General features: G+C 39.2%; 1 protein-coding gene across 6 annotated transcripts in view; it reads left to right on the top strand.

The window, feature by feature from the left end:
• VAPB (VAMP associated protein B and C) overlaps positions 1-12,221 on the top strand; it is a 40,327-nt gene that overhangs the window by 9,990 nt on the left and 18,116 nt on the right. For all 6 annotated transcript variants that reach the window (XR_005931999.1, XR_005931998.1, XR_005931997.1 and 3 more), the window contains exon 2: positions 6,733-6,885. Coding sequence is in view for 1 of the 6 variants with exons in the window: in XM_030007605.2 (XP_029863465.1) it covers positions 6,733-6,885 (153 nt within the window). In the remaining 5 variants the exon portion in view is untranslated. The remainder of the gene's footprint in view (positions 1-6,732; positions 6,886-12,221) is intronic.

Raw genomic sequence — 12,221 nt, 5'->3', positions numbered from 1 at the left:
CTCGGGTTTTTTTTTCCCATTAAGCATGAGGCATGCGCTGGGAAAAATAGTTTCTGCCAAAATAGGCCAGAGGAGGACACTGATTAAACCATCCAAATGGAATAGTTTACTGCCAACCTTGCTCCAACTTTGGCGTCTGGATCATGTAATTTTGTTGGTTTTCTACATCTTGGTTTTTTTTCTCTTCGCTCATTTTATTGATTACATACTTCTTAAAATTACTCCACTGCATCAGTTATTGCATGGGGAGTGATTTGGATGGCAGTTCTATTTTTGTAATATTCTTTTCATCAAGGCTTCTACTGCTTGACACAGAAGAAGTGGAAATGACCACTTCCCTCCTGTCACTTTGCTTCAGGGGCTCTTTTGGGTGAGGATAGTTGTGGTACAAGTAAAGAAACTGATTCCACAGGGGTGGGGTTTTCTAGCTACTTCCATTTAAAATCTGAGCTGAGATTGAAAGGTTTGTTAGTGGTTTACACCAGGATTAAGAGCGGCCTAAGTTTTTCTTAAAAGTAATTACCAAATTTGGGGTTATTGGGTCCTCTCAATGAGTTACTTGTGAAATCAGATGTTTACGCAACACGGGCACTTGTTGTTTCTTATTCTTTGACTTCTTAGATTTCAAAAGTTGCGGATGCTCACTTAATTATGAATGTCTCCAGAGCCTGATGATGATGATGATGATTAAAACTTGGCATACAGTACTTTTCAAAACACTAATCTTCACAAGATTCTCTGTAATTAGATAAGTATTCTCCTGACTTCACAGAGAGGAAAACTGTAAGGGTCCAAACCTCCTTCTGTTTTGGAGTTGCTGTCAACTCTTAAGGCTCTTAATAGCAGAAGATCAAGCCTTTAAGTGATTTGTCTAAAGACAAGTAAGATGGTGGGAGAGTTTGATTGGATCTTGGGTGTTCTTGATTCACAGGCACCTGGCTGATAGCTCAAGATGTCTTGCTTGACATTTCAGCTTTTTTCATTTTAGTGTTTATCTTTAAAGGTCATCAACTTATATGTAACTTTAAAAAGAAGTGTACAGTAAGTCAAGTCCTACACCTGTTGTTGAACTGTCTTGCTCATTGCTAGTGTTTTTACCTTGACTGTCTCTCTATTGCTGATAGACACCCCCAAGAATAAAATGGGAGAAATTGTGGAAATAAAATGAAATCTGTTGGTACTGTCAGAGGCATAGTAAAGGAACTGAAAAACAACTCAGATGTGATTATAGGAAAAGTTGTAAGTAGAAAGGCTGAAATACTCCGATGGAGAGATGACTGTGTTCTTGGGTGGTAGTTGTTTTGTCGATGGTGCTAATAGACTCTCACTTAGGACTCTGCAGTAGGTTCATAAATGCTAGAGCAGGGTGGGGTGCATCCCCAGTTTGAGGAGCTGACCGAGCTGGCAGGGAGGCACTTCATGCCGTGGGAGCAGGAGCCAGCGTGCTGTGTGATGGGGAAGGGAGCCTGAAGTATCAGGTTTAACCCCCACCCTCTCCCCTCACACATGGGGTCAATGTGGCTCTTTCACTGGATGAATTATTGCTCCATGTGGACATCTACTAATCAGGGCACATCAACATGTAGGATTTGGGCTCTTGAGAATAGCCACAGAACAATTTCAAGTTTCCCCTCTACTGCTTTCCACCATCTCCCTTATTAAAGATTCTTTGGTTACTTTTCTGTGGCTGAGTAATATGTCAGGTGATTAATGACTTTCATCTGACACATCGATGGGATTAAGCCATGGTGAAATACATCCTTCCCCTCTTATTGTTGCATTCCACTGCTTTTCACAAAGGAAGTACAAGAGGTGGTGTCTCACTAGAAACTCTGCCTGTATTTCTGCCTGTTTCCAATTACCTTGCTTTTGGATACCTATCTGTGGTGCCAAGTTGGAGTGGCAAAAGTTTTTTAGGGAAGGATGATTGAAGTGCATCTCAAACATTCTGGGAATAACATGGGCAACTTGATGAGAATTTATTCTTAGTCTTGTTGATCAACGATTGCCAGTTTAACATGACTATGATTGGATCGAGTGCTCCTCCTGCAGTGCCTTTGCTCTGAAAAGCACCAGTCTGCTAAATTTTTTAGGGGATGTCTGGCTTTAAACAGATGAGAATTTGCATTAGATTTAAGCACAAAAAAAATAGGCATGTGCCTTAATTACTTTCGACAACTGTGCCAACACTACAAGTGTGACTGCAGCACGTATGCCTAGGTGTGTTAGCTTTAACCTACTAAATATGAGACGTTGTTGCCTTAGTTTGCAGAATGCTGTGCAGAAAAATGCAGTTTCCCTGATGCCAGTGTCTGACTGCTGCTTGATCTGCCTGAAAACTGATTCTCCTTTTTCTCTTCCCCACTGCCCCCTCCCTCACTCCTTGTCTTTTAAGTGGATTAATTTTCAGCCCAAGCAGCTCTCTGGCTCAATTCTCAGCACAAGCAGATGAACGCTGTGCAGCTAGTACAAGCAGTTGGTAGAGATGAGAGGTCAGACCACCTCCCCTTTCAGCAGTGAGACGGACTGATGCAGGAATAAAACAGCCCTGGGGTTGTGACGCGCCTAATGTGTGTAGTTAATTTTAAAGATGTAGTAGTTTTTGCACATAAAAATCTGCAGAGGACTGCGCCTGTTTGGTTTGAATGTTCCTGCCCAAGCCTGTGCAGTCAAAGCTTTACCTCTGCTGATACTTGTGCTGACTTCTTTCACATGCCAAACAGTGCTACAACAGTGTTCTTGCTGCATTGAAAGTACATGTGTATGAGGATTGTTTATTTGCCATGCTAAAGCATGAAATTTTGGTTAAGGTGAGAATAATTGTATTAAGATTCGGTACAAATGATGTAGCTGTGTTAATGTGGTTACTGTGAGTAGCGAGTAGCAAGAAACTTACAGCAAGTACTGTGCTGATCAAAAAGTTATCAGCTCAGATTTGCTGGTACAATTATGGGCAATTTTTTTTGCAATGAGAGTTATTTAAAATTTAAATAGTTGACATCATGTTCTTTTGACGTAATTCTCAGGCTTTTGTATTATTACTAAAATGATCTGGGATATTATAATGCAGTACACTGCAGAATGGCACACTTAGGAAAAGATTGATACAGCACTGGTGTTTGAATAGGAAATGGAGCGTGGCAAATTCTGAGATAATGCTGTGATCTTCAAATGTGAAGGGTCGTATGCATAGCTCCTGGGTGGAAAGCCACAGCTGTAGTTTGAAACTAACCCTGCTGAAAAGTGACCCTATGAAAACCCATGATACTTACTGTTCATTGTTGCATGAGTATATGAGATAATGTTTTCTTTTCTGTAAGTAGTATTCCTAGTTTGCATATCGCTAGATGCCCAGTTTGCATTAACACAAGTTGACTTTATTCTAACTGGCAGGAAAAAGTCATCGAGCCCTTGTGGAATATTCCAAACTTTCACCGCCAAATTCAATTTACTACATTCTTCCTTCTAGACAGCTTGCTCCCATGACAACCCCATGTCAGATGATGCATGTACAGACACTGAGTTTCCCATAACTTTGTCCTTGGGATGACACCAGTGGCATTTTTCTCATGTTCTTTAAAAGCACAGGAGAAAAATAGTGCCTTTTTTTTTTTTTCTTAAGAAGTGTGAATTGTCATTTGGAAATCACCCTACCTTCATATAAGTTTTACTAATCTAGAAATATTAAGAGCAATCAAAAATATATTATTTTGTTTTGAACATTATGAAATAAAGGTTGTGTTTTTTAAAAGTGAGGCTTCTGTTTAGGCACGCAGTAAGAGTCAGTCTTCACTGCAGAGGTAACTTGTTGCTTTTAACCCAAGTACAATTCAGATGCACCAATCTGACTGATTGTAATTGTGCTTACAGCCCACCTTGGGGGTATAGGCGTTATCCAAGTGTTGCATATACTTGTATGAATAGTCCATCCATTTGCAGTGAGGACGAAGACATTGGAAAGTAGTGTAGAGCATTTTGTCTTACTGTGTCTGTGGGTATGATTCCAGAAGTCCTAATGCCTTGAATTGAAAAATGAAGCTCCAGGGTAGGTGTGTGCCTCATATGACTGTTAATACTGAAGCTAACCTTACCTGCAGTGCTTAAATCCAGACGTTAGAAAGCAAAGGTGTATCTCCAGTACAGAATTAGCTTGTGTTTATCCTGGGATCAGTTCTCCCATATACCCCAACCTCCCCCAAAAATGTCTAACCTAGGCTATAGTAATCTAACAACAGGCGACCAAGGTTTCATTTCAGCCTGAGTTGGAAGTCCATGGGCCTTGCTCTTAAAAGGCAGGCCAGCCAAGCTGCTAATATTTCACTGCCATGCCCTAATTACCCCTCAGTAATACTCTGTTTCTTTTTTTACATGCTTCAAAACACCTGTAATGGCACTTTAACCCTGCATTTGTCTGCTCTGTTTTGCTTTGCTGCAGTATTTGAACAGCAATGCCATAAGGAGTATGCCTGTGCACAAGTTTGCTGAAGGCAGACATCAGCCTTCTAGTACAGTTGTGCTGGCTGATCTACAAAACCTGTAATTTGGGGAAAATGTATCTAAAGAAACTAGTTAAAGTTTAGAGGACAGAAAAGAAGAGGAAATGTCAAGCAGACAAGAAGAAATTAATTCGGTCTGGTGAAAGGTTTTGCTGCCAAATGTTTTGGTATGATCTATGTTAGCAATAAGTAACTGCATTTGGAAATTATTTTACGCACAGAATTGTTGTCGTATTACTATTACAAACAGCAGCTCTGTGCTGGGGTGCACAAATCCCGCACACATTCGTGGATCAGCCAAGTAAAAACATGGTATTTCCCACAGGAAATCTATCCCAGCATGCAGACTAGTAAAGCACTATTGAGGATGCAGCTGCATATGTAGGGCTTTGTACAGACGACCCTCCCTCTTCTCTGGAATAGCTCAAGCTGTAATTTTTTAGTAAAGGCACATCCTTAATGCTTAGGCATCAAGTAATTTCTTCTGAAATGTTAGACTTCTCCGAGTTAGAGCTATCTTGAGCTGTCTTTACCCACTTAAATGTTTGCTGGATTTTTCTGATAGTTTGGCTTGTTTAATTTCTTTAACAACTCATTGCTTCTTCTGCCCAGTTATTTTCCATTAGACTTAAAGTCTGTCTTTGCATGCAGAACACAGAGAAAACTTGACAGCTGTGTTTCATTCACTTCCACATCTCAGTGTTTCACCAGGCACAGGTTTAGTGAAATCTTTGTTATGGGATCTGAAAGTTTTATTGTTTCAATTTTTTTGCTACCAGGTTGCATTGTAAATGCAAATCTGGCTTGTTCAGAGTGCAGGCAGAAATGGTGCTACATTGTTGTCTGGTTGGCGGTTTTGGGGCATGTGATTGTTTTGGTTTTTTCCCCCTTCTAATTATGTAAAACAAATTGGATCAAGGATAAAGGTTGCAGGTTGTAATACTTTTACAGCTGTATGAAATTTCATCTTAGGAGACAAATTTGTGTGATAAATTTGTGGAAAAGGAAGCAAACTCAGATTATTTTAAGCCAACCATGCTGCAGGAGGAGGATGGTGGAATGTTGCCTGCTAGTATTTTTATTGTTGTTATCATCATCATCATTCACCCTTTTTAAATTTTAGGGCTGTCATTTCTGCAAGGAAAAGTTCAATGCTTTTTTTTTTGACTAGTTTGCTTTTAATCCTGAGGATAGATGAAGATGTTTTATTCAGGCATCAAATTAATTACTTTTATGCAGAAGACAGTTAATCAAAGAGTGGTTATATTTCTTTTAATTTTACTTCTTTACCATCTGAGCAAGCACTGCAGTTGCATGCTACCTGTCTGATTTATCAGTGTCTTGTAGAAAATCAGTAACTAGCCTTTTCTCTAACCTGAGGGGTTTTGGCAGTTTCAGCTAGGTAGTGGGCCTGCAAGAAATTGATTTGCCTGCACTTGGTGTTGCAGAACGTGACAATGGTTTGATTCTGGCTTTGCTGATACAGAAATCTTTGCAAGTGCTCTCGGCATCCAAGGATTTTCCTATTTCCACATGGTTATTTCCTGTCTTGTGTGAGGTAGGCTACTTTATGAAGATTTCTTCTGGTTTATCATTTCTAGTAGCCAAAAGAGTTATTTTTTTTGTTTGTTTGTTTGTTTTTTTTTTTTAAAAAAAAGACTTGGTAGGAAAAGGGGATGCACACTGAATGCTTATCTTGCTGGTTATGGTATGGCATTTCTGAATACCTGGTGGAATCCTGCTTCTGTGGAGGTACAGCTTGCAAATGCAGATGAATCTGTAGTAGCCACTTTGTTATCATTCCCTTTCTAGTTAACGTACTGTACTCTCCTATTTATCATCTGTAGTGTAGGTATATATTGTATCTCTGTAAGCCTGGGTTTACTGGGATTCAGTAGTTAGCATGGAATAACTGTGATACAGCAGAGAATTTGGCATCATTTGAATGCCATGTTGTGTTGGCACCATATATAAATGATTTCCTCCTTTTTGTTTTGTGATTAATGATCAGTTTCAGCTGTTGCACTGTGAGTGTTGGAGCATGCTGCATGTCAGAATGCTGAGGCCTCACTGCATCTTCAGCTTTGCGTGCACGATTATCTCTACATGCCATAGATGGAAAATGAACATCTAATTACTTTATAAGATTTGTGAACAGAGATTTAGAGCCTGCTTAGCCTTTGCTTGAAAAGTACTTTCTGTGTGATTTCAAGTCTGCTTTTGCTCTTCTTCTCAGGTCCTTTCACAGATGTTGTTACTACAAATCTGAAACTTGGCAATCCTACAGACAGAAATGTGTGCTTCAAAGTTAAGACCACAGCACCACGTAGATACTGTGTAAGGCCTAACAGTGGAATTATCGATGCAGGAACATCAATTAATGTTTCTGGTAAGCCATTCAAGCAGTTTTTTGGTGATTGAAAATAGCTGCTTCTAATCAACGATTTCTTGGAATGCTTTGCAATCTGAAAGTATTTTGTTGAATGTTTGTAAAAGTAAGAGGTGGTGATTTCATGGAGAAGCAGCCTTTTCCTATATCCTTACATCCCTTATTCCTGGTCTCTAGCAGTAATAAGTTTTGGTTTACGTCTCATTTTGGAGGGGGAAAAAAGGGAGAAATACATAAATGTTTTAAATATAGTTCATTAACAGCCTTAGCCAGCCTATCCAAACCAGTACTGCTGCAGCCCTGCCCTCCCTGTGGGATTATTTTTGTACAGTTAGTTTTTTGCCAGCTTCGCTTCCTGAACCAGCTCACCACAGGGTCAAACAAGTGCTTGGGCAGGCATGTCGAAGGAAGAATAAAACTGGGTGGACTGCAGCCATACCAGTTTAGACTGGTGTTGGCTGTTGTGAAACTGCCCAATACAACCAATAATGAAAACATTTACTTTTAAACCATGCTTGTTTTGTGTTCCTTGAAGATGCAACGGTGCTTTGGTGTTAGAAATGTCAAGTGACTAAATCTTTGCTGTTCCATAGGAAAAGTTAATAATTTTCTCTAATGAGTCAGTAGCTCTTGACTTGCCTAAGTTTGGTAATGGAAAAGCAAAGGAGTGGCTTACTTTGAAAGCGTAAAGAGCTGATTATTTCCCATAAACAGAATGTATGTATATTATTAACTTGCTGATGATACATACTTTAAAGCAGTGTATTTTCTTAATGACTTCTCCGATCCATGTTTTTAATAAAGAATTCTATCAAAGCAGGTAGTAGTGGCATACTGCATGAATAAAGTCTGACTTCTTACTTAAGAAAATTATTTCTATAAACATGCAGATCTATTTTACTATTTTTAATAAATTTTAATATTGGCATGATAAGAAAAATTACTTCCTGATAGGTTATACGGTTTGCTCTTAGTCTCTTATCAAACTTTTCTAGCCTGGAATAAAATATTTTGGGAGCTAAAACTATTGCTTTTTACTTGAAAAGAATCAAAAAGTAAAAATCAAGACTTACATTTTATTAAGTAAAAAATGGAAAATATTTAAACACCTCACACGTGGAGAGCTTGCTTCAACAAAATAAAAATTGATCCCAGAAATACTTTGCACTGTAACATTAAGAGACTTCAATCCTGTAAGTCTTCTTGTGCATGCCTACATTTGCACACTCATTGATCTGTTGTCTTTGGGATTTCTATTGTGTCAAACTGAGCGTGCATATGATTGCAGAATTGTGCCTCACTTGCAGTTAATCTCTGGGGAATGTCACAGTGTGGAGATAACCAGTGCAATGTGGTAGCTGCAGGTGGGGCAGGCAAAGCACTTCTGCTTCAGGAGAAGGTTAGCATGTATCCAGTGAGTTCTGAAATGACTAATATGTAAATGAAAAAGCTCTCTAGAGAAAAATTGAGATTTTTAAAACTCAGGACAATTCCCAAGTAAAGCTGTCTGTCATCTATACTAGCTGCAGGCAAGCATATTAAATGCATAGAAATCAATGAAGTGATAATGAAAATTAGCATGGTTTCTAGCTACAAATTATCTTCATGCTATAAAGATGTGGATTCTTTTCATCTATCAGATGGACTTTTGAAATGAAAAGCCCGCTTCCTTTGCAGGCACTTACCATGCTTTTTAAAACGTTGTCTTGATCTCAACATTGAGTATTTTCTTAAACTTCTGCTTACAATGACCCCTTCGCTCTACCTTGAGCAGAATATAGTATAGGCGAGTGTTGTATGAACCATCTTATGTTATGTTACCAGCATGCCGACATCTTACTTGCTTTTCCAGCCTGACTCTTCCCATAGGCATACCAGATAGAATATGGATCTAGTCCAAGACTTGACTTCAAGTATCCTATTATGTGAGATTGCTGTGCTAACCTTAAGCTATGCTTTGCTCTAGCTTACGTAGCTTTGAAAAATATATCCCTTTTCTGATAACTTTATTTATAGTGATTTACGATTCAGGTAGTATTGTGAATGGCTATGGTATGTTTAATCACAAGCTCACGTTTGTGTTCTACATATTTTCATGCCGATAATAACCTAGTAATAACAAATAACAATCCTAAATTACCGGTCCTTACATTAATGTTATATTTTAAAATACAAGCAGTACACATTCATTGTTCTTTAGGTAATATATTGAGGCAAATTTATAGGTTGATGTGTTACAGAATTCTGGGGTTATAAATGTTAATTGTTTACTTCCTAAAACATTCTAAACTGAAGCTGTCTTTATCTTGTACTGTGGTTGAATTTCTCTTTAATAGAGCTATATATATTGCACTCCAGGTAGCTCCTTTAAACCGTGCATGGGACCTAATTTTGGACTTGGAAGATGGCAGTGTCTTTGGTTCTGATTAGCAGAAGGAATCTTTTGGATAGGGGCAATCAAAGAGAGGAGTTTCATTAACTTACAGAACAGAATTGTTTTCAAATTCACAGAAAGGGTGGAGATGTGTGAAAGAAGGGAGTAAATGTTGCTTAAGAACAGAGGGCTGATTTTGTAGTTAATGAAGTGAAAAATAAATAGAATTTGTTTCTTTGCTTCTGAATCAGTTATTTTTCAGTCGTGTAATTCAAGTCTTGCACAGGGTATAAAAATAGGACTTGAATAAATAGGACTTGAATTCCTCCAAACCTAGTGAAAATACTACTGGTGAGAAATTATTAGAATATAGTTATTTCAGTAATCACTTCCGGACACTTAAACTGATTGGGCTGTATTTACTATATGCAATCTGTCCTTTTGAGAATTCTGACTGGCTTTAACACAACCTCTTGGTAGCACTGTGTTGGTACTGCACCTTGTCTTTCCAAAAAAATCAGTGCCTAAGTATAGTGGCGTGAAGCTCTGGAACAATTTTTTAGTTTCTCAGTGTTACTGACTGAAGCTGAGTTTGGTGCAGCCTTTCTTTTTGCACTGTAGTAACAGGATGGCTTTGTTACATTCCTGTGAAACTGTATCTGTACTATTTTGATGTAAGTGTATGAGAAGATATTCTGCCCTAAGATAGAGGCAGCAGTCAGAACATCATTCCACTTGATTTCATGCTAGTATGACGGCTCATCTAAAACATACAAAATGCTAGAAAAGTAAAGCTTGCTTTATTCTAGTGGAGTCTCAAATACTGGCTTCTTATGCCATATCACAGCTTTTCCTAAATACCAGCGTTTAAGTCCCTGTCAGCATACACTGCTTGCTGCAATGTCAGGTTTGTAGCCCATGTTTTCACCTGTTATATAATGGCATGTAATTTTAACAACTGTGTTTATGTAACTGTCGGGAAGTGTATGTGTACGCTGTCGTCTGATCTCATTGCATGTGGTCTGAAATACTTGAAAAAAAGAGTATTTGCACACATTCCATTTTTGTTAAACACGTCTTATTTCAACAAATATATCTGATTTTGTCACTGCCAAGAGGTTGAAATCTAAATAAAAGGCATGAATGGATTACAAAGGAAGAGTGAAAAAAATATAAGCAGGTGCTGATGAGTCTGCAGATAGGTGTATAACAGGGGGAGAGAGGAAGTACAGGTGGTACCATCTGTGCACACTGTCCCACTGAAGAGAGCAGTCTGAACATGCTTCCTAAAAATGGGGAAAAGCTGACGTTATCCTTAGGTTGCTGTTGAATATCCTTGGGGAGTATTTTTAGTCTTTTGTAAACTTGCCTGACTTGGAAAAGTTGGTTTGCATTGCCTTCAGGAGGGTGCTTCTGCAGCTGCTGTTCTCTTCGGTCGCAGTGGGTCTGCCCCTTTGCCTAAGACACCGGTCGTGTCCCGTCCACTGCTGCAGCCCCCGACTCTGTGGAGGCAACATTGCTGCTGTGCACTGTTCACCCAGGCCTCCCAGGACTATGTAGCAACTGCCAAGTTTTGGGCTGGTTTTGTCCGTTTGCTTTAGAAGAATCTATCTTGTCTTCACAGATTCAACATTTCTTAGTACTACCGAAATATTTACAGAAAGAACTATGTAAACATGGAACAAATGTGAAGCAGTGCAGTGGATTCTGCCTGTTTCTGTAGATGTGAGTGTCCTTTGCTCACCTCTAGCAGAACTGATCAAATTGCACAATGATCTTGAGGCTCGCCCCTGTAGCTGGTTGGGGTATTTTATGTAAAGGTGACATAAGTGTGGTAGATTTGATCTATCCAGACCATAAAGAATTTCATGCAGTGCCATTTGGGAAAATTATCAATAAAGCTAGAAAAGAAAAATAGATTCACAGACTATTGAATGGTCTACTTAAGAGTAAACAGTGATGTGGTGGATGGAAATGTAATAGCAGCAAGTTACTAGTGACATTTCTTGAGAATGATTCTTGGTACTATTCTTGTTTAACGCTTTTATAAGCAATTCTGGCACAAAGAGTACACTAAAAACCCTGATGATGATGTAAAGTTGGGAGGCTGAAGATATGCAGCAGAACTGGGTGTCCTTGAAGGCTACAGTAAGAGAAACAGGATTAGTTTCATCAGAAAAACTGCAAAATCATGTACTTGGAGAATAAAATACTCCTGCTATAACTGCAGACTTGTTAAGGGGGCTGGCAAGGGTGACCAAGATGCTGACATAATGTGGCTGTGAATAAGGCAAATGTAATATGTGCAAACAGGCTGGATAATGGAAGAGGTAAGAGGGTCTATGCTATTGCCCAGAGCATGAGTAAAATATCCTGGATGTATAATTCGAGTAGCTCATATAGAGGAGTTCAAGCCAGAACAGGTGCAGAGAATGAATGGGGAGCTTGGACCAGAGAGGATCCACTGAGTCTGGCTTACTTAGTTTACCAGAAGGCCAAGAGTTACTGTGATTGATGTCTTGGAGTGCACCAGAAGTAGCTGACTCTTCCCCTTCTTTGATATTTAAGCATAAGGGCACTATTGGTCCAGGACCAAGTAAACAGGCCATTAATAAATTTAGATGGAAACTAGAGGAAGGTTGCTGACTATCTGAGCAGGGAGACTTCTGTTCCTTCTGCTCTTGGAAGGGAGTGCTAGATCCTAGCAGGCATTACGAGTGGAGTTTTACCTCCTTCCATGTTCCTTGCTCAAATTTCCTCTGTTCCTTGAGAGTGCAGGTTTACTGTAGGAAAACCAGAAGAGTTTAATGCTTCTGACATTGTTATTCACTTTGCCAGTAAACTGTTCTAGAAAAAGGAAGGAGCATATTAGGTGGTCACCGCCTCTCCTTCGCTATCTGCAGAGGGCCTTGCGTAAAATATGGGGCGTATCACAGGAATGTGTGAGAAAGCTGGTATCCAT

Source organism: Aquila chrysaetos, chromosome 3, assembly GCF_900496995.4.
Source record: "Aquila chrysaetos chrysaetos chromosome 3, bAquChr1.4, whole genome shotgun sequence".
NCBI classification, from domain to species: domain Eukaryota; kingdom Metazoa; phylum Chordata; class Aves; order Accipitriformes; family Accipitridae; genus Aquila; species Aquila chrysaetos.
Note: the sequence above shows the minus strand (reverse complement) of the source record. Positions and strands in the feature narration are given on the sequence as shown.